Source organism: Ursus americanus, chromosome 4 (assembly GCF_024610735.1).
Source record: "Ursus americanus isolate L20-20 chromosome 4, mUrsAme1.1.p, whole genome shotgun sequence".
Taxonomy (NCBI): domain Eukaryota; kingdom Metazoa; phylum Chordata; class Mammalia; order Carnivora; family Ursidae; genus Ursus; species Ursus americanus.
Window position 1 is genome coordinate 97,659,663 of NC_142130.1, and position 21,067 is coordinate 97,680,729.

The 21,067-nt window shown below is 57.1% G+C and overlaps 1 protein-coding gene across 14 annotated transcripts in view; it reads left to right on the forward strand.

Annotated features, from left to right (window-relative positions):
* Positions 1-21,067, forward strand: part of TRPM2 (transient receptor potential cation channel subfamily M member 2) — a 54,901-nt gene that overhangs the window by 4,632 nt on the left and 29,202 nt on the right. For 12 of the 14 annotated variants that reach the window (XR_006776007.2, XR_006776008.2, XM_045776366.2 and 9 more), the window contains 8 exons: positions 26-114; positions 8,673-8,841; positions 9,423-9,603; positions 11,261-11,427; positions 13,767-13,947; positions 15,110-15,171; positions 16,155-16,355; positions 20,056-20,158. Coding sequence is in view for 12 of the 14 variants with exons in the window: in XM_045776366.2 (XP_045632322.1) it covers positions 26-114; positions 8,673-8,841; positions 9,423-9,603; positions 11,261-11,427; positions 13,767-13,947; positions 15,110-15,171; positions 16,155-16,355; positions 20,056-20,158 (1,153 nt within the window). In the remaining 2 variants the exon portion in view is untranslated. Of the gene's footprint in view, positions 1-25; positions 115-696; positions 857-8,672; positions 8,842-9,422; positions 9,604-11,260; positions 11,428-11,489; positions 13,078-13,766; positions 13,948-15,109; positions 15,172-16,154; positions 16,356-20,055; positions 20,159-21,067 lie in introns of those variants that run through there. The other 2 variants (XM_045776370.2, XM_045776372.2) reach the window with 2 other exon arrangements.

The following is a 21,067-nucleotide window of genomic DNA, read 5'->3' on the forward strand; positions in this document are numbered from 1 at the left end:
CTCAAAGTGCCCTTTTCATCCTCAGCAAGAAAATCTCAGCTCGTGGGTCCCGCAAAGTATCAAGAAGAAGGAGTGTGTGTACTTTGTGGAGAGCTCCAAACTGTCCGACGCCGGGTGAGTGGCCTGGCACAGTCGTGTCTGTGTGGCTTGGGTGCCCGCGGCATTTCCGCCTACCCCTGGAGCTCGCTGTGGGGGCGCAGTGTTGCCCCATCCTGTGCACAGAGGAAGCACAGAGGGCTTAAGTGACCCGTCCGGGGTCCTAATGGGGCCACCCTGCGGTGGTGCTTGGACTCGGATCCAGTTGTTTGGGCACCACGGGGCACGCCTCTAGAATGTTCGTTTCCCCCTGGAGTAGAGGGTGTCACAGGGTTCGGGGACTGTAAGGGGACTCGGGGAAGGCCCACAGCCCGGGCCCCTCACTGGGGAGGGTGCTGAATCCAGACAGGGCCCCCCTCACCCCAAAGCCCCACTGCACCACCGTTGTCGCTCCTTCCCATGGAGGCTGTGGCTCGGTGCGGCCTCCACGACTACCTCCACGGGCAGCAGCGGACATGTTGCCTCCACGCTGCGGGACATTTCACTCCTAAGCCCCTGGCTTCCCGGTGGGGCCCCCCACAAGTCAGGGGGAGCGTGCGGGCGGCTTCACAGGAACCTCCCGGAGGTGTGGCGTGTCTTGAGGACGTGCTTCCCCTCCAGCCACACTCTAGTGCGTGCTGTGCCACAGACAGGCCACGTTCTTCCTTACTTCTTCCACTCCTTCCTTGTCACCGGCTGAACTCTGGTGGCCCACGCTGCCTCTGCTGAGCAGCCCTCCCTGACTGCACTGGGAAGGACCCTCTCCCTCCCCCCCATCCAGGTACTTGTCTTTTATTCCAGTCGGTTGCACACGGTTGTGTGGCTCTGTGGGGCAGAGTCACTTTCTCAGTTCCCACCGTGGACAAGTAGCGTCCAGCTCACATGTGTCGCCTGAGGAGGGAGGAGCAGCCCCTGTGGGGGGTCCTGTGTGGGGAAGGTGGAGAGATGATGACATGGAGTCAGGCAGGAGTGGCCCCCACGATGGTGCCGTTCCCGGGGTCCTGTGGCACGCCCCGGTGTCATCACACCCCACGCACGTGTGGCGGTTCACGCCCCTGCTTGGCCCCACTTCAGAGAAGAGTCCTCACGTCTCAGTGCTGGGAGCAGATCCCCAAGCCAGAGGGCTGCCGGCATGTTCCAGAGCACGGGGACCTCTAATACACGCGGTGGGGGGTTTCCAGGCCACACCGCTCTGTCTGACAACATACAGAGAGAACTTTGCGTTGAGGTTTCCGGTGTTAGTTATGCTAAAACAGGCTCATGAACAGCCTCAGAGACACCTAGAGCCACCCGAAGTCCCCGTACAGGACTCACAGGCCGCAGAGGCTTCTGAGACCTACCACGCCTGGTTTCCATCTTGCGGGGGCTCCGGGCGCCCCCGATGGAACCCCGGAGCCCTTCTTTGCTCTGAGTTACGACCCCTGGAGAATGTTGACAGGGGTCAGAGAGGGCTGGGGGACACAGCTTGGGTTTGAGGTACTCCTTTTGTACCCCTTTCCCCACTTTGGAGAAAAGGGCTCAGGATGTGTTTGGTACTGGAAATTTCCAGAAGCACCTTTACTAGCATCGGGTTTAATGCCGGGCGTGCCACAGGGAGATAGCAGGTGGAATGGCTTGTTCACTCGGGTGTTACGTTGAGGCCTGGGGGCCACGGGACCCAGGGAGGGCCAGAAAGATGGGGGACACCGAGAGGTATTTTACTGTGAGGACGTGTCAGTGTAATTGGTTCATAGCAACTAGAGTGAGCAAGTCCACCGTTTCCTGATTGGCCACGACTTATTAACGTAGTTCCCTAAATTGTGTTTCAGAAGCTTTAAATGAGTGTGAACTCGGGGAGAGGGTTTATAGCTGGAAAGGGGAAGCAGGCTTCTGGAGGTCCTGGGGAGAGTGCCAGAGCCCGGGGCATCAGGAACCTCAGGGAGGGTGGGAAGCTTGGCGAGGCGCAGCTGCGGGAGATTTTCCGTCCTCCGCTAACTGGGAACTCACCAGGCACGTTGGGTGCCCTGGCAGCGGCCAGGGTCTGGGTCATCGCCCGGAAGCACCTGTGGCCCTCAGACTGTGGGCTAGAGCCCATTTATTGAAGAAGAGGGCACCCTTATGATCTCCTAGTTTCCTTCTCGAAGATTTGGGACCACACGTGGCAAGAGTGGGGTCTGCGGAGTGGTGGGGTGCCTGTGGTTGGGGCCGTGCGGCTGCCTGGCACCCTGGTAAGCATGCAGGAAACAGCGTGTCACAGCCTACTGCTCGTCCGTGTGCTTCCCACAAGGAGGTGCTCCCTGCGGGTGGGCAGGCCCCAGGGAGGAAGGGGGGCTGATTCCAGGCAGAGGTGGGCGGTGGAGGCTGGTTTCCGGGGGTCCTCGAGGCCGCCCTACGTGTTCAGTGATTTGCTAAGACTTCTAGGACCCAGCGACAGGCTGTCACTGCACAAGGACACACACCAGGCTCAGCAAGGGAAAACACAGGAGCAGGGTCCAGAGACCCCCACGTGCAGGCTTGTGACGCTCTCCCCCTCCTGAGGGGCATGCCCAGAGGGAGAAGGGCTGCAAGCCATGCGGCGGGTCTCTGCCCTGCAAAGCCGTTGGGGACTCCGTGCCCGGGGTTAGCCCTGTGAGCTGGTCCCATAGGCGGCTCTGCCTAGCACCCCCCAAATTCCAGGACCCGAGGGAAAGCAAGTGTTCCGCACAGATCCCAGCGTTTGCGCGGTCGGGGCCCAGGGCAGAGCCCACGGGTCGGGGACAGCAGAGCGCTCTGAAAGCCGGTCGGCAGGGGCCGGCAGGGGCCAGCCGTGTGACCAGGCCCCTCTGGAGCCGGCAGCGTCAGGCCTGCTGGGAGCGCGTCCTGCACAGAGCCCTTGTCATCTGGCCCATCAGACCGGTCCCTCCAGCGGATGGCAAGAGGGCGTGGAGGACTTGGTCCTCCCCGTCACAGACGGAGCTTCAAAACAGATGTATTTCTAGACTTTAAACATTTCCATCAAATGCGCTAGGGTCTCCCCCACCCTCTTCCAGACCCGAACCCCCTGCCCCCCACCATCTCTGGTTAGTCCCACGTCCTGAGGGTCCTCCTCGGCTCTGTCCTTCCCTCCGCTGCCGCCCCGGACTGTCCCCGTATTCTGTCACGTTTACGTCACGGCCTTGGCGTATTGGTTCTCTTCTCTGGAACACCAAATCCTCCTCCATCAAACGCAGAGACTGAAGTGGATGCTTCGGAAACTTCTCTCAGGACGAGGCGAGCGCGCCCAGTGAGACAAGGCGCCTCTCCAGACCGCAGGGAGGGACGCAGACGGAGAGACCGCGCCTCTGCGGGGTCCGTCCTCCCACCGGGGCTGGTGCTGGTGCTCCCGTTTATGCCTGTCTGGGCCACGACCTCCACAGAAACTCTGATTCTGTAATCCTGGGCCAGTGGACTGGGTGCCGTTTCCTGCCCCGGGTCAGCCTGGGGAGCCGCATAGATGAAGGTCCAGCAGAGGGGCCGGCGCAGGGACCAGCTAAGGAGCTGACCCATCACAGCCTGTTAGAGACTGAGGAGGTCTGGGGCAGCACTGGGCCAAGACGAAGAGCTGGGTCCTCATCCTGGCGGCTCCATCCCTGCCGTGGACCATAGGTCGAGGAGGTCACACAGCACACTCACGTGCACCCCGAGATCACAGCAGGTGTGAGAGTGCCTTGCGTCTGTCTTAAGGGGTCTGTGGAGGGGGTCGGAGGGCACGCCCTGAGCTCACCACAGGTGGGCCCTTGTGCTCCGAGCACTGGAGGCCCCTGTGTCACTACACACAGCAGGAGGGGCAGCCCTGAAGGAGCCCAGGAGCACGGGGAATAGGCAGGCTGTGAGTCTCTTTTAATTTTTTATTTAAATTCAATGTAGTTAACACATAGTGTTATTATTAGTTTCAGGGATAGTATTTAGTGATTCATCAGTTGCATGTAGCACCCAGTGCTCATTACATCACGTGCCCTCCTTAATGTCCATCACCCAGTTACCCCACCCCCCTTCCCTCCAGCAGCACTCCTTTGTTTCCTAGAGTTAAGAGTCTCTCATGGTTTGTCTCCCTCTCTGATTTCATCTTGTTTTATTTTCCTCTTCCTTCCCCTGTGATCCTCTGTTTTGTTTCTTAAATTCCACATAGGAGTGAAATCATATAATTGTCTTTCTCTGACTTATTTCGCTTAGCATAATACCCTCTAGTTCAATTTGTGTCATTGCAAATGGCAAAATTTCATTTTCTGATGGCTGAGTAATATTCCATCGTATATATGGACCACATCTTTATCCGTTCAGCTGTGGATGGACAGCTGGGCTCTTTCCACACTTTGGCTGTTGTGGACATTGTTGCTGTGAACATTGGGGTGCAGGGGCCCCTTCGGATCACTCCATGTGTATCTTTGGGGTAAATACCTAGTAGTGCAATTGCTGGGTCGTAGGGGAGCTCTATTTTTAACTTTTTGAGGACCCTCCATACTGTTTTCCCAGTGGCTGCACCAGCTTGCATTCCCACCAGCAGTGCACGAGGGCTCCCCTTTCTCCACATCCTCACCAACACCTGTCATTTCCTTCCTTGTTGATTTTAGCCATTCTGACAGGTGTGAGGTGGGATCTCTTTGTGGTTTGGATTTGTATTTCCCTGATGCCGAGTGATGTTAAGCATTTTTTCATGTGTCTGTTGGCCATTTGTACGTCTTCTTTGGAGAAATGTCTGTTCATGTCTTCTGCCCATTTCTTGACTGGATTATTTGTTTTTTGGGTGTTGAGCTTGATAAGGTCTTTATAGATTTTGGATACTAACCCTTTATCTGATAAAACATTTGCAAATATCTCCTCCCATTCTGTTGGTTGTCTTTTGGTTTTGTCGACTGTTTCTTTGCTGTTCAGAAGCTTTTTATCTTGATAAAGTCCCAATAGTTCATTTTTAGCTTTGTTTCCCTTGCCTTTGGAGACATGTCTAACAAGAAGTCACTGTGGCCGATGTCAAAGAGGTTGCTGTCTGTGTTCTCCTCTAGGATTTTGATGGGTTCCTGTCTCACATTTAGGTCTTTCACCTATTTTGAGTTTATTTCTGTGTACGAAGTAAGAGGCTGTGGGTCTCTTAACCTATCCTTGGTGCTCTGCAAGGTCAATTGTTTTGCACTAATTTTATAAATTATTTCTAGGGGCACCTGGGTGGCTCAATCGGTTGGGCATCTGACTTTGACTCAGGTCATGATCTTGGAATCCTGGGATCGAGCCCTGCATTGGGCTCTGTGCTCTGCTGGGAACCTGCTTGTCACTCTGCCCCTCCCCCAGCTCATGTGCTCTCTTTTTCTCTCTCAAATAAATAAAATCTTAAAAAAAAAAAACTATTTCTAGAACCTTGTTTGACCCGCAAAGCAATTTTGAGGGTGGGGTTTTCCCCATCTACCAGTAGAGAAATGGAGAGCCAGAGCATCTGAGACTATGCACTGGGTAAGTGGCAGGGCAGCCCAGCCATCCTTCCCCTGTGCCACCTGGCCCAGGTCTCACCTCGCTCCGGTCTCACCTGGCCTTGGACTGGTTGTTCTGTCTCATCTGGATCTTGTCTTTCAGGTCACTCGATACAACCAAAAAGTCAGAACCTAAAAATTCATAATTTCCAGTTAAATGAGGTATAAAGAGCACATTTATCTCCTCTCCCTCCTGAAGCCCCAGTGAATAGCAGTGAAGGAATAAAAAGTCTCAACCCATGAACATGAAGGAAATAAGAGAGGAGGTCATAGCTGACAAGAGGTGTTGGTGCATTCTTGCGTGGAAAGAAGAAACCAGAGCGGGGTGTCCCGGAGATGGGCTTCTCCTGTAGCAGCTCCCGGCTTAGGCCAGCTGGGCCCCGGGCCAGGCTGCAGGGTGGGGCCTTGTGCACCCTGCTGGCCCTGTGTCTAGAAGGTGCTGCTTGGAGCCTGCACTACATGCGGGTTTTTAACTTTTTTATTTCGGAATAATTACAGAGTTTGGGAAGTTGCAGAGATACAACAGGTATCTCCCCTGGTTCCACCACGGGCTCCGCGCCCGTGTCCTCTGTCCCCGTCACCCAAACCCCTGGCAACCATGAATCTGTTCTTCATCTCTGTAACGTTCTGACCTCGAGAATGTCACATGAGGACTCCTACCCTACACGATCTTTTCAGTTTTTTGCTCAGTGCAATGCCGTCAAGATCCACCGGGTCGTTGGGTGTGTCCAGTCTGCTCCTCTTCATTGCTGAATGGTCTGGTCACTTCCAGTCACTTCCAGTTTGCCTCCATCATTACACTGGAAGTGAGATTTTTGAAGAAAACAAATAATTAGGTCTTATTTTTTTTAACCCACTCTCCCAATCTGTGTTTTTTTTTAAACTGGCGTATTTAGGACATTATATTTAATGTAATTATCGATATGTTAGGATTTAAGTCTGGTGCTGCATTTTTCTGTTTTCAGTTTGTTTTTTTCATTTTTCTCTTTCTGCACTTCTGGGGGACTTGAACATTTCTTTGGAGTCCTGTTTACCCTTCCTATTGCTTTCTTCTTTTCTGATATTCAACAATTCCACCTGCTATCACTCCATTTCTGTTTAGAGCACATCCTTTATCCATCCTTTTTGGGTAGCTCTGCTGGTGATTCTCTTAATTTTCCTGCATCTGAAGATGTCCAACTTCTGCCTTCCGTGTGAATGATGTGTTTGCTGAGTAGAGAATTCTGGGTTGGTAGGTTCTGGTTTTATTTGCCACTTCCTCCTTGCACTTCTTTCTGGTTTCTGATGAGAAGTTGTTTGTTATCTGAGTTAGTTTCCCCCAATAGATAAGGTGTAATTTCTGTCTTGCTGTGTTTAAGATTTTTGTTTTGTCTTTAGTTTATAGAAGTTTGATTTCATGTCTCCTGGTATACATCTCTGTGGGTTTATCGTATTTGGTGTTCCCTTAGATTCTTGAATCTGTGAGTTTATGTCTTCTTTCCAAATGCAGGAGATTTTGGCCATTTTTTATTTTTGTTTGCTATTATAGGTATTATTTTGTTTTGATTTTAATTTCTAATTGTTTGTTACTACCAAATAGACATAGAATTGATTTATTTCTGTTGATGTTGTACCCCATAAACGTGTTAGACTTATTGTCAGTCTAATAGCTTTTTATAGATTCCTTGGGATTTTCTACACACAGAATTATCTCATCTGTGAATAAAGATAGTTTTACTTCTTTCCCTATATGTGTGCCTTTTTTTCTTTTTTCTTTCTTTTCTTTCCCTCCTTCCCTTCCTCCTCTCTCTCCTCTCCTCTCCTCTCCTCTCCTCTCCTCTCCTCTCCTCTCCTCTCCTCCTCTTTTCTTTTCTTTCTGCCATTCTGCTAGCTAGGACCTCCAGTGCCTTGCTGCACAGTGGAGTTGAGGGTCGACACCACTGTCTTGTCCCCAGTCTTCATGATGAGATCTCAGCCTTTCATCCTTGAGTATGATGTTAGCAGTAGGATTTTCACAGATGCTTTTTCACCAGGTTGAGAAAGTTCCCCTCCATTCTTACTTTGTTGAGAGTTGCTATTATAAACAGGTGTTGAATTTGGTAAAACACTTTATGCACCCAAACAAATGATCATTAGACTTTTCTTCCTTATTCTGTTAATATGATAACCCAAACTTGCATTCCTGGGAAAGCTCCCATTTGGTCATAATTTTTTTATTAAGTGTTAAATTTTAATTTCAGCGTAATGTACAGTGTTATATTGGTTTCAGGTGTATAATATAATGATTCAACACTTCCATACATAACTCAGTGCTCATTGTGATTGGTCATAGTTTCTTTACATGCTTTTCCAGCCCTGCCTCCTTTCTCTCTTTCTTCTGGGACTCTGGGGACACACGTTTGCTCTTCTGTCATAGTTCCACTAGTCCTAGAGTCTTCTCACTTGGTTGTTTATTTAGGTCTGTTTTCTCTCTGGTGTTTGTATTGGGTTATTTCTATGTTCTATCTTCAAGTTCATGGATTCTCTCCTCTGCCACCTTCATTCATTGGCTGAGTTCACCCACTGATTTTTTTTTTTAAATTTTGGTTGGTTAGTGCATTTTTTACTTCTAAATTTCCATTTGATGTACCTTCTATTTTTTTGCTGAAACTATATTTTTTCATTTTTTTCAAGTGTGTTCATGATTCCTTGGTAAAGCATTTTTATTAGAGCTGCCATAAAATCCTTGTCAGATAATCCTAACATCTGTATCACCTTGACATTGGTAGTTGCTGTCTTTTCTCATTCTGGCGGAGATTTTCCTGGTGCCTGGTATGACTAGTGATTTTCAATTTGAAACCATGATATTTTGGATATTATGTATAAGATTCTGCATCTTGCGTTTTAGCAGGTCCCTATGACATATCTATGGGGGAGGGAGACACCGCCTCATTATTGTTATGTGGGGATGGAAGTCCAAGCCCCTCTCAGCCGGAGTTGATACCTGGCAGGGAGGGACTTCTTATTCCTGTGGTTGTGGGAGGGATGCTTAGCTCCCCACTGGGCCTCCACTAACACTGTTGCTGGGGGTGACTCATCATTGCTGGGGGGTGAAAGTCCTGACACCCTGGAGGAGAGCACAGAGGCAGCTTGCTTCCTCCAGTGACTGTGTGGTCTTTGCAGGAAGGTGGTGTGTGAGTGTGGATACACACGCCAGCAACACTTGGAGGAGGCTACCAGGCCCCACACTTTGCAGAGCAAAGATTGGGACCCCAAAAAACATGTCCAGGAGATGCCAACAGATGCTTTTGGTGACATTGTTTTCACAGGCCTGGGCCAGAAGGTGGGAAAGGTTGGTCTTCATCCCTCCATTGTTCCCACTGTGGACTCGCATCAACTTTCCATGATCTGAGGTGGCCAGGACTTCCTGGCATGGGAGAGAGAGGCTGGCTGAAACTCGAGGCATCCAGCCTGCCAGCACTAGGGGAGGGGTGGGCGGGGGCTCCACAAGGCTCACAGGAGACCCCCAGTACTCTCAGAGTTCTGGGTCACCACAGAACAGGATTGGCCTTGGGCTGGTGTGTCCTACAGCAGAGAAGCAGGGTGGGGAGGGTGCTGTGGCCACAGGGCTGTGCTGAGGGGGTTGGGAAGATGGGAACTGGTCTCCTCAGGGTGGCCGGTCATCCCCCTGGGCCTTGCTTCTGGGCCTTTGCCACGTCCCCCTTCCTTTCAATCTGTGTCCTGCTTGGACGTGGCCACTTTTACTCACTGGATCTGGATCCATGGTGGGAGGTGTCCATCCACCTGGCTGGGGCTCTCAGGCATGGCCTGGTGTGGGGGTGCCCATTGCCCCAGCTGCACTGCCATCTCTGGGGCGGGGCTGGCCACCCACTGACACAGGGTGTCCTCTGCTGTCCTCTGACTTCCCTGCAGTACGTTCGCCTCTCCCAGGACACACCCCCCAGCGTGATATACCACCTCATGACCCAGTACTGGGGCCTGGACGTCCCCAACCTCCTCATTTCGGTGACAGGCGGGGCCAAGGACTTCAACATGAAGCCCAGGCTGAAGAGTGTCTTCCGAAGAGGCCTGGTCAAGGTGGCCCAGACCACAGGTAGCACTTGGGGTTGGGAGCCATGGGCGGGCTGAGCAGACAGCATCAGGGGTGTTAGGACTGGAGCGGCCCTCAGGGGTCACTGAGGCCATGCCCCCCCAGGTCAGACTCACCTGGCCCTTGCTGGCCTGCAGCGGCTTCTGCTTGGCTTGCTCATGGGACAGACATAGCCCTAGCGAGCTGCTGAGAGCGCCACCCGGCTCTGCAGCCACAGACGGCCTGAGTCAACTGTGAGCTGCTGTGGTGGCCGGTGGAGTGGCTAGAGGTGGTCGTGTTAGCTGTGGGGATCTTAGTGAAGGTCTCTGTGAACCAAATCCCTGTTCCCTAATCCATCCGTCCACATCTGGGAAGGATGGACTGCCCTGTGAAGAGACTGCCTCAGGGGTTCCATGTCCCTAAGGCCACACCTCCAGTGAGCACAGGGCAGGGCCCAAGGCTGCATGAGCGCCACGGGAGGCGGCCCTTGGTGCTCTCTCAGAGTGATGCCATGGTGCCCGTGGCCTCCAACAGGGCTACGCTGGGTAGGTTAACAGCAGGAGAGCAAGGGTTCTGGGTCCAGGTGAGACTGGGGCACCCAGGGGACACTGACCCTCTTTCTAGGACCTGGTTTTAGCAATGTAGGAGGGCCACGCCCCTGTTTGGTCCTTGCCCTGAAACAGAGGCTCAGTGTGAGTCCTCCTGGCCCGAGTCTCTTGGAGTCTCCTCAGCACGTGGGACTTGACCGTTCGCCAGGCACACTCATGACCTTGGCTGTGAACCCGTTAGGTGCTCACCTGTCCCCCAGGTCATCACAGGTGACAGTGTGACCATGTCTTGATGGTTATCTTTTTAGCATTCAGTGGCAAAGCCCTTGCTGCCACGTCCCGGCCCCAAAGCCGTGCCACGTGTTTAAGCTTGTTCCTTATGGTGATGCCACACATAACTGACTTCCAGGCACTGGTTTCCGTGCCGTGGTCGGCATGGCCCCGGGAACAGGCGTCCCCCACAGCAATGAGCTTTGCCTTCGCCTGCGTTCCGTGGAGGCAGCTGCAGGTCTGTGGCTGCAGCTCTCCCCGTGTCCCCCCTCATCCGGGACACAGGTTAGGGGAGGAGACCCCACGGGGGAGAGGTGCAGCAAAAACAGCTGTGGCACAAATCCGCAGCGCCCAGGCCTGGTGGTCCTGCTCCTTGCCTGTGTGGGGTGACCGGAGCCGGTCCCCGGGTCAGGCCGGACGGTGGGTGGGAAGGGAGTGCCAATGTGCAGCACGGCGGGGTGGGAGGTCAGGAGCAGGGGTTCAGTCCACCACACTCGGGCCCAGGAACTGAGGGGAAGAAGGGACATTCACGCCTTGGAGTAGAAGAATTCAGACAAACGTGTTCCCGAGTCCAGGACAGAGAAGAAGCAGCGGGCAGGTGGGGAGAGAGGCCTGCAGTCCCCGTCCCTGTGCCCATGCCCTACATGAGCAGGTGGGAAGCCTTGGCCCCTAGAGCCACACCGTGAAGACAGAATCACAGTGTGGCTTCCTCCGTGGTCCTGGTTCTGAGACTTACGCTTGATGATGAGTTAGGGAGCCCTTGAGGAGGGACCCCGCAGATGAAGGGAGTGAGCATCGAAGGACACAGGGCCCTCGGCGTCAGGCTTGTGGGTGGCAGGTGCACACCTCGCTCCTCTCCCCAGGGGCCTGGATTATCACCGGCGGGTCCCACACGGGCGTGATGAAGCAGGTGGGCGAGGCGGTGCGGGACTTCACCCTAAGCAGCAGCTGCAATGAAGGAGAAGTCGTCACGGTCGGAATTGCCACGTGGGGCACCGTGCACAACCGGGAAGGCCTGATCCACCCCTCGGTGAGCTCGGCGACCTCCCCTGGGGGGGGCACAGGAGGTGAGGGCCTGATCCCATTAGCACCACAGTGGACAGACCGCCGTCTGGACACCGGGGTAAAGGGGAGGGAGGAGCCTGGACGGGAGCCCTGGAGACGGGGGCTCATGCCCAGCCGCACCGCAGACCCTGATGACTGGGTCAAGCAGCTAGTTCGGCTGGACCCCCTTCCAACCACAGGACAGGTCCACGTAGGAGTCGCCTCAGAACTACCACAGGTCATCGGGACAGACACTCCGATGAGACATGGATTTCGCAGAGGGCAGGGCGCGCCTGGGTGGGGTGACCCTATGCTGTCTGATCCCAAAGTCTGAGCCCTTTGAACCCGCACCGAGTGGTGGCTTCAGCCCAGCACGGCTTCTGGCGTCAGCACCACACAGGCATGTAGAGGACGGGGCAGCAGGAGATGCCATCGTGCGAACACAGAGACTTGCGTTGGAAAAGATCAGATTCATTCAACGAAATTTTTACAGGACACAGTGGATTTGGCCCAATGAGCGCACGGGCACTTAATTCACACGGTCGAGGACATTCCAGGAGCACGCTGGCCCACGACTGGCCCGTGAGTGGTGGTTTATGAATGGGCCTCCCGTCCGCCACGGTGCCTCCTGTTACAACACGGTTGCTGGTGAGGTGGCCAGCCTGCCCCCCAACCTTTGTCCTCCTGCGCCCGACGGGACTGGTTCCACCTTGCTAGCTCATTCCAGGGAGTGGAAGTCCGAGGCTGAGAGAGATGGGGTGACTTCTGAGACCCCTCTTGACCTTCTCCCCGTGACAGCTCCCTGATGTCCTCTGTGGACGACAGGGGATGTGTGTGCTGGCCCCACAGCCATCCCTCCTGCATCAGTGTCCAGGGGCTGCTGGCACAAGTGATGGCAAACGCGGCGGCTGAAAGCAGCAGAAATGCGTTCTCCCACTTCTGGAGGCCAGAGGTCTGGAATGAGCCTCCCTCACCACAGTCGAGATGCGGACAGGCTGTCGTCCCTCTAGAGGCTCTGGGGGAGGCTGCTTCTCCCTCCCACAGACTCTGCCGGCCGCTGGGCCTTCCTTGGCTTGGGGTCCTGAGTCTTTGGATGACAGCAGCTCAGCCCGCTGCAGGCTACCCTTGACCCCCAAAGAGTCACGTCCGTCCCACATGCAAAGTATATTCACCCCATCCCTAGACTCCCCACATTACCAACCCATCACAGCATCCGCACAGCCAAAAGTCCCCGACCTCATCATCTGAATCATCCAGTCCGGGCTCGGACGACACTCTGCGTGTGATCCATCTGGGGACAGCACTCCTCCTCGTGTGTGGACATGTGACGCTGGAAAACAAGTTACTTTCTTCCAGAATACAGTAATGGGACGGGCGTCCCAGGGTAGCTGCACGTTCTCATCCCAAAAGGGGGAATGTGGCAGGAATAAAGGGGTCCGGGTCCCCTTCAATTCCAAGCCCAGCAGGGAAATCGTTAGGTCACTGAACTCTGGACTCTCTGTGACTTGAGGCTCCGGCTGCGGCCTGGTCCCTGCCCCCGCCCCAGGGATGATCGGGCCGTCTTCTTGAAGGTGACCTGCCTGTTTCCCGCCTGTAGAGGTTTGGGAGTCCGACGTCCCGTGTCCCTTTGGTCCAGGTTAGCAGTGCTGCTGACACAATATCCTGTCTTCCCAGCATGTGTCCCGAGGGGCATGCCCCAGACACGGAGCCCGTCCTCAGGGCTTTCGCGGATAATGCCACCTCTGTTCTAGGCTCCCGCCGAGGTGGCCAAGCCCACAACCACCCGCCACCTCTCCCACCCCAGCAAAGGTCCAGCTGCGCCTGAGAGCTGGCCTCCTGTCCGCGACCCGGGAGGTTGCAGGCAGGCTTCGCAATCTGGATGGGCTGTGTCCCAAGTCCTCAAGTCCCCGACCCCTCAGTGTGTCCCCCTCCTCAGCAAGAAGCAGCGAGGCGGGGCCTGCACTGCTGCTCGGACAGCCCCTGGCGCTGCGTCCCCGCCCACCGCTTACACTCGCCCCACGCAGCTTAGCTCCGCTTCCTGCTCAGAGAGCAATGGTCGCCCTCCTCCCGTTTCCAATGCCGTGGTCCTCGTGCCCCTCCTGTCCCTCTGGGCCCCGCCCAGCAGCCCCTCAGCGTCCGTCCATACCTCCATACCGCCAGGGACGCTCTGCCGCTGGAAGACGACGACGGCTCGCTCCACCCGCTCCTCACTCCCTCTGGTGGCGCCCTCAGCACCTGCGCTCCCAGCGCTATCTGTTCCTCTTCTACCACGTGCCCTGTGCACTTTCCGTCTGTCTGTATCTGAGCTTCTCTGGCTGTCTCCAGGGTGGCTTTCCTGCTGAATACATCATGGATGAGGAAGGCCAAGGGCACCTGACCTGCCTGGACAGTAACCACTCCCACTTCATCCTTGTGGACGACGGGACGCACGGCCGCTACGGGGTCGAGATTGCCCTGAGGACGAAGCTGGAGAAGTTCATATCGGAGCAGACAAAGGAAAGAGGAGGCGAGTGGAGCGCATTTTTGAGGGCTATCGGGACAGAGGGGAGCCAGCTGGTCAAGGGGTCTGGGACACAGCCGGCCATGAGCAGGACGTCCAACAGGTGGGGTGCTCAGGGTGCCACGGGACACAGCTGGACTTCTTCCCACCATCTCTTCACCCTTGTTCAGTGGGGACATCTTCCCTCAGCCCGTTTAACTGGTGGAGGGAGGTGGGGGCGAGCCCCAGCTTTTCTGCTCTCTCGCAGGTCGTAGACCACCTGCAATCACTCTACAGCAACGGGCTCAGTTTAGAAATAAGACATCCTTTCCCTTGTGGGTGACATGGGGTTGGTTCTAGGACATGGAAAGGGCAGACACACAGGAATTCGTGCACGATTTGAGGGGTAGAGAGGGGACCCTGAATAGCAGGGGGTGCCAGCTCTCTGTAGCAGGCTGGGCAGCCGCCTTTAGAGCAGGGAGCAGTGGTGTCAAGCTTGGCTTCGCGTCAGAGTCCCTGGAGGACCGGTGTGCAGGCCCCTGAGTGCGGGCGGGTGGAGACACCTTGCCTTTCTCCGTCCTCGGGTGAGGCTAACGCTACTGGCCCAGGACCACAACTTAGAGCCCTGCTTTGCCTGCGGGGGCCCGGGCGGGGGTGGGCGGAAGAGCCACCATGGCACCTGGAGGCAAAGTTTGCTGCCTGGGAGAGATTTCTAAAGTCCTCACCGGGCCCCGGACCGCTGGAATGGATGGAAGGCTCAGGGCAGGGGCGCACGGTGGACAGCGGACGGAGGTCCCACACTGTGCTCCCCGGCCTTGACGGTGCCTTACGCCCCTGGGCTGGGTGTGTCCCCATGGTGTGCCCAGATTTGAGGTGCCATAAAAGGGCCGGTGAGAAAAGCAGGCTGGTCATGGTGACTGGCCAGGCAGACGGCCCTGCCTCCCCTCCCGCCCCAGAACGGGAGCAGAAGTACACAGTGGAGGAGCCCTCTCAGGGCCTCAGGTCTGCTGTCGTTACACAGAACCAGCCGTCATCCTCGGACTGCAGAGGACTGCGTCCTTACCACGCATCTCCCATCGGATGCGTCTGCTGTGATTAGGCTGGAGCTGGGGGGAGACGGGCAAGAGTGCCCAGGTAGAGGGTCTGAGCCTCCATGTTCCCTAAATCGAGGATCCGTGCTTCATCCTAGGTGTGGCCATCAAGATCCCTGTCGTCTGTGTGGTGCTGGAAGGGGGGCCCGGCACCCTGCACGTGAGTACTGGTGGGGTGTGGGACTCTGGGGGTCCAAGGTCTGCCGCAGGTGGGACTGCTGGCCCAAAGCCCCCTGACCAGCATCCACGGGGCCATCGTTGGGGGGCCAGGAGAAAGGGAGGGGCTGTGTGGCAGGGCCCTTCCAGGCGTGGTGGGAAGGTGGCCTTCGAGGAGGTGCCCTGCTGTGGGAGGGGCATGCTGGCTCTGGCCCTGGGTGGCTGGCCAGGAAGAGGGGTCCCAGGGGGACTGTAGCAAGGACAGAGTCAGATGGTCCCCCGCTTCCAGGACCCCCGGGAGTGTTCTCGAAATTGCTGCCCTCAGGCCCCACCCCAGCCCCACGGGACCACAGCTGAGTGTGAAGTAGGCTCCCACGGAGAACACAGTCCACGGCGTGTGGTTGGCCCTGCTGCTGGAGCACTGGCTGCAGGGACAGGATAATATTATAGCCTGCACATTGGGGGCAGGAGCAAGGACCATGGGAAATGTCTCGCAGGAGGACTTCCGGGGGGATGGGAGTGTGCCTGGTGCCCCACGCCCTCCCCACGTGGAGCGCTCTGCACGGGGGCCCCACAGATGGCACCCAGACCTGCCTCCCCGGCCCAGAGGGTGTCCTTCCCGCAGGGTGTCCGAGGTCCTTCCTGAAGCTGACCTCGCCCTGGATGTCTGGGGATTTTCCCTGGTGGTCCTGGTCTCGCCCTGGGCCTTCCTGAGGGACAGGCCAGGCCGCACCCTCTCCCATGACACCGATCAATGGGCCAAAATGTCGCCGGGGTTCTGTTTCGGTGCTCCCGGTCCACCTGAGCAGTGGGCCTCAAGGAGCTGGTCTGTCAGGATTTTCCCCTCCGGGCAGAGGAATGCTACCAAACTCCATGTTTTCGGTACATTTCTCAGGAGCCCCTTAGCCCTGGTCCTGAGCCAGCACCACGGGGAGAAGTCCCCAGTTCGGCGTCAGCGTGGGACTCACGGGGGCCCCTGCCTTGCAGACCATCTACAACGCCATCACCAACGGCACCCCGTGTGTGGTCATGGAGGGCTCAGGCCGCGTGGCCGACGTTATCGCCCAGGTGGCCGGCCTGCCCGTGTCTGAGATCACCATCTCCAGGATTCAGCAGACGCTCAGCCTGTTCTCCCAGGAGATGTTCGAGACCCTCAGCGAGAGCAGGATTGTCGAGTGGACCAAAAAGGTGAGCAGACGGGCCCGTGGGTCGGGAGGCACGCCGCCAGCTCCCAGACACCGTTAGCCTGGAAACAGGACCCCAGCGGGCCTGGAGGGGCGTGGCGTGCTCTGTGGAGGGTGGGGGTTTTGTGAGGAGCAGGCAGGGGCCCAGGGTGGGTGGGAAGCCTTCAGGAGGTCATGTCTTAAACCTCTTGTCCCTGGAAGTTCAGGCCTGTGCTGGGGAACGTTGGGGGCTGACAGTGCAGCTGTTTTGGAAGAGGGGTCTACTGGGTTGGGGGGCAGGAGGCTGCCGTGGAGACCAGGGCAGGGGCAGAGGGGTGGGGAGCCGAGATCTAGGCAGCAGGGATGCTGCCAGGTGACCGCCACAGGCAGCAGGGTCCGGCATAGCCTGCAAGCCTGGTGAGCTCCAGCACCCCCCACTCGGGGCAGGTGAATGGAGGCATCTGAGGGCCGGCAAGGCAGGGAGGCAGGTGAGGGGCAGGGGCCCGTGCAGCATCTGGAAGGGGCATCATGGGCACCCCTCAGCTAGAGACATCTGCGGGGAGAGGGGCCCTCCTGGGGATCTGCAGGTGCCGGTCGTGTTCCAGGGGACTCCCTGGTCTCCAGGAGGACACCCGCAGGGGCACCACGGCAGGACGTCCTGAGTGGACACTGGGAGTTTGGAGATAGGGCCCTGAAGCTAACACCCCAGCGCAGGCCGCGGGAGGGCCGGGCCTGGCCCTCGGCTGCTGGGCTCGGCCTGTTTCCAGTGTCGTGCGGCTGCTCTCGTGCTCTTTTTATCCTGGAATAATTTCAGCATTGTAGAATAGCCGCAAGGATAGAGGGTTTCTATCCACGCTTCACCCACGCTCTCCTGACGCTGGCGTCCTGCGGGGCGCAGCGCACTGTCACGGCTGAGATCAACTTCGGTTCCTCGCTGCTGGCTGAATGCAGAACCCGCCCTCCCTCCCCTCCTTTCTTAGCAGAGATGTTATGTGCCTCGTACCTCGCTGCCAGATGACAAAGGTTTTCTGGAGCCACCGTAAGCTCTGCAGGAGGGTGGGCTGCTCTGGCCGTGGGGCAGGCTGGGGGCTGTGGTGCCCCACTTTCCACCCCTGTCCTCAGCTCCAGAGCTGTGAGCCTAGTCGGCACCCCACAATCTCTGTGTGGACCTTCTCCGCCCCTGACCCACTTCTCCAAGACCAGGCCAGTCACAGCACTGACATAATTGCTCTGTGTTTCAGTAATTTTGCTTTTTTTTTTCTTTTTAAAGATTTTATTTATTTATTTGACACAGAGACAGCCAGCAAGAGAGGGAACACAGCAGGGGGAGCGGGAGAGGAAGAAGCAGGCTCCCAGCGGAGGAGCCTGATGTGGGGCTCGATCCCAGAACACCGGGATCACGCCCTGAGCCGAAGGCAGACGCTTAACGCGCCCCAGTAATTTTGCTGTTAAATGCGTCATTACTTCACTCTTTTATGCCTAAGGGGGCAGATGACATTGTTCACAGACCGGGAAGAGTGGGGCCCTCGCAGGCGGGGTGGGGGTGAGCGTGAAGGAGTGTGGCTGCGGGGGGTCGGCCCTTGCTGACGCACACAGCCCAGGGGCAGCCCAGGGGAGCTCGAGCGGGGAATCCCCACACCTCCCCGCTCCAGCGGTCATGCGGACGCTGCTGTCCCCGCTGCTCTCCGAACTGGGCTCAGGGCCCATCTGTCTGGAGTCACCCAACCTCCGTCTCATAGCCGGATCCTGGGGGGGCAGTTGGTGCTTCTCGGACCCTGGGTTTCCCCAATAGGAAGCTCGGTCTGTGTGCTTCACCAAGGCAACAAGCCAGCTTGTAAAAACTCCTACAAACCCAGAGTTTCAGTGCCTGACAGACGCTTTCCGGGCAAGTGTGTAGATCTGCTCAGCTCCTCGGACGATGTCGAACTTCGAGCCACGTGGACAGTCTGTGCCCAGCAGCCAGGACCACAGGGACAGCCGTGGTCGGCCAAGTGGAGGGGGATGCAGGCCTCGGGCGGGTTGGGGACCTGGCGGGGGCAGCCCGGGCTCACTCGAAGGGGGCAGGTGCAGGTTTTCCGGGGCTTGTGGGTAGCACAGAGCCTCGTTCTCGTGTGCGCGTACTGTGATCTGCAGGACCGTGGGGGAGCCGCGTGTTCTGTGAGATGGTTTCGCCCTGAGCGCCGGCTCGGTCTGTGAAGACGCCAAGGTCCGGTGGTGAGCGTCTGCTCGGTCCCGATGTAGCCGTGGGGCGTTGGCAGGCACGCCTTTGGGGCCTTTCCCCAGTCAGTTTATGAATTATTCAGGCAATTCTTGGAACTGAATCTAACTCGCTATTGTCCAAAGTTGCCTGCTTCGATCCACTCTCCAGGGCTGGCTCAAAGCCCTAAAAGTGGTCTCGTCCAAATCCGTCTCAAGCCTTGCCATTCATCATCATTCTTGTCTGGTGGGGAAGGGACCCTTAGCTGCAGATTCATGATCCGATATTCATTCAACAAACCTCAGAGTGTTGGTCTACACCGTGGGTGGCGGTGTAGGAGGGTCTTGTTCCCTCCGGTGTTGCCGCTGGCGGGCATGGACATCCACTGTGGGGGGGGCTCATTGCAAGGGCTTGCAGCCAACACCAGAGAGCCGCGTGTCAAAAGGAGATTGTTTGCTCTCTCTGAGCATTGCTTTTCTTGTCCTTAAAATAGGGATAATTATCACTGTAAACTCCGAGGGTAGACAGAGCAGCCACACGAAGTGCTTGGTACTGTGTCCGCACATATGAGCGCAAAAACGGGCAGCTACTCTCATTCAGTCAAGGGCTGGGTAAACTCAGGAGCCGTTATTTTAGCTGGGGGGGGAGGGTAGGTTTGGGGAGGGAGACCGGGGGGTATTTTAGGGTCAACTTGGAAGGTAGATGGGCGGGATGGGGAAGGTTGGGGTCTCAGACGTGGAGGTGGGGCGAATGAGGCTGGCCCCTAGGTGGGGAGTAGGGCCAGGCTGGGAGCGGAGGCGGGGGTGGGGGCAGGCAAGGCAGGGCATGGCGTGGCAGGCTGGGGAGCTAGGGAGAGAAGCTGGGAGCCCACGGGAGCCGCGGTGAGATGTGTTTGTGAGAGGCTCACCCTGCCTCAGCGTGAAGAGCCTGTGGGGAGCAGTGCCTGGCAGCAGCTGTGGCAGATAGATGGGTGGTAGATACATGGATGGACGGATGGACAGAGGGGTGGACAGATGGGTGGACGGACGGGTGGATATAGTGGGTGGCTGGATATATAGATGGGTCAATGTGTAGATAGGTAGGTAGGATGGGTTGATGGATAGGTACGTGGACAGGTAGGTAGGTCGGTGGGTGGATGATGGGATGGCTGGGTGGGTGGGCAGGCAGGAGGGCAGGCAGGCAAGGTGAGGAGTGGCAGGGCCCAGGCAGGAGGACCGGGGAGAAGTCTCAAGTTCAGTGGTGTCGGGCACTTGGCAGACACTGTCTCGTGGCAGGGTGAGATTCCTTACCCTTGGGTTGTGTCTCCACCGGCAGACCACTCAGGAACATCGTGTGTTTGGTCCCTACGCGTCTTCGTCGTCACTGCTGGGGTGCGGGGAGGCCAGGCGGTGGCCCGGGCCACACGGGCAGGCAGGACTCATGCCTGGGCTCGGCTGTGCGTCTGGCGTCTCGATTCTGCAACTGCCCTTGGAGGAGGCAGGGGGCCTGCGTGTCGCCCCAAACCTCACTCGGGTGATGTTCGTTGCAGATCCAAGACATTGTCCGGAAGCGGCAGCTGCTGACCATCTTCCGGGAAGGCAAGGACGGCCAGGAGGACATGGACGTGGCCATCCTGCAGGCCTTGCTGAAAGGTGAGGGTCAGGCAAAGTGGGGCGAGAGGGAGAAACGGAACGAGGGGGCTCGGGACCCTGAGTTTGCACGAGATAAAAAAACGACCTCTGGGTCAGATGCACTGGTCAGAGGGCAGCTGGCGGTGGACCGCGCTGGGGCCCACCTCACTGTCCTGCAGGCAGGGGGATGCCCCGCAGCCGGTGTTGGGGGTTCGGGCTCCTTTCTCCAACTTCTCTGCTTCACTGGAGCTCGAAAGCAGCCACACTAAGATGGCCCTGCGGGCATCACGGTCGCACCTACGAATCCAGGTCTCCGAAGGCCTGCTCCTGACCCATGTGTCCTCCCACGCCTGCACTCCTCCGGCCCCACACAGCAGGGACCCCCGGACAATAAAGCTCCCGCGGTGGCCTGGCTTGGGCCAGCCCCTTGGTCTGCCCTCTGCCCCACACTTTCCCGTCCTCCCCCTCCTGGGGGAGAGCAGATGCCCCCGTCTCACCCGCTGGCTCCCACGGGGCCGCAGACATCCCTGATGCCAGGAAGCCTGTGCTCTGCCCACTGGCCGCTCCTCATCCTCGAGGGACCGGGCAGCAGGGCCGGAAGCTGTGACGGGAGAAGTTCAAACCCGGGCTTTGTTCCACGCCCTCCTCCTGACGTAAAACCTCACAGAACCAGCGAGATGGTTAAAACCAGGACCAGGGCTCCCATTTAAAGACCTCTGTCTGGGGAGACAGAAGAGCCAGGAGTTGCTGGTTGAATAGAATCAGAGCAACTGTGGAGGACGACGGTGGGGCAAGCAGAAGCTGGGACGCCACCATGGACCCCATGGACCCCTGTCCCCCACCAGCAAGGACACGGGGGGCCGGAAGGCCGGAGTGAATGACCGAGTGACGACAGGGTTTTGACAGTCTTGCTTTGGGGCACCCAACCCT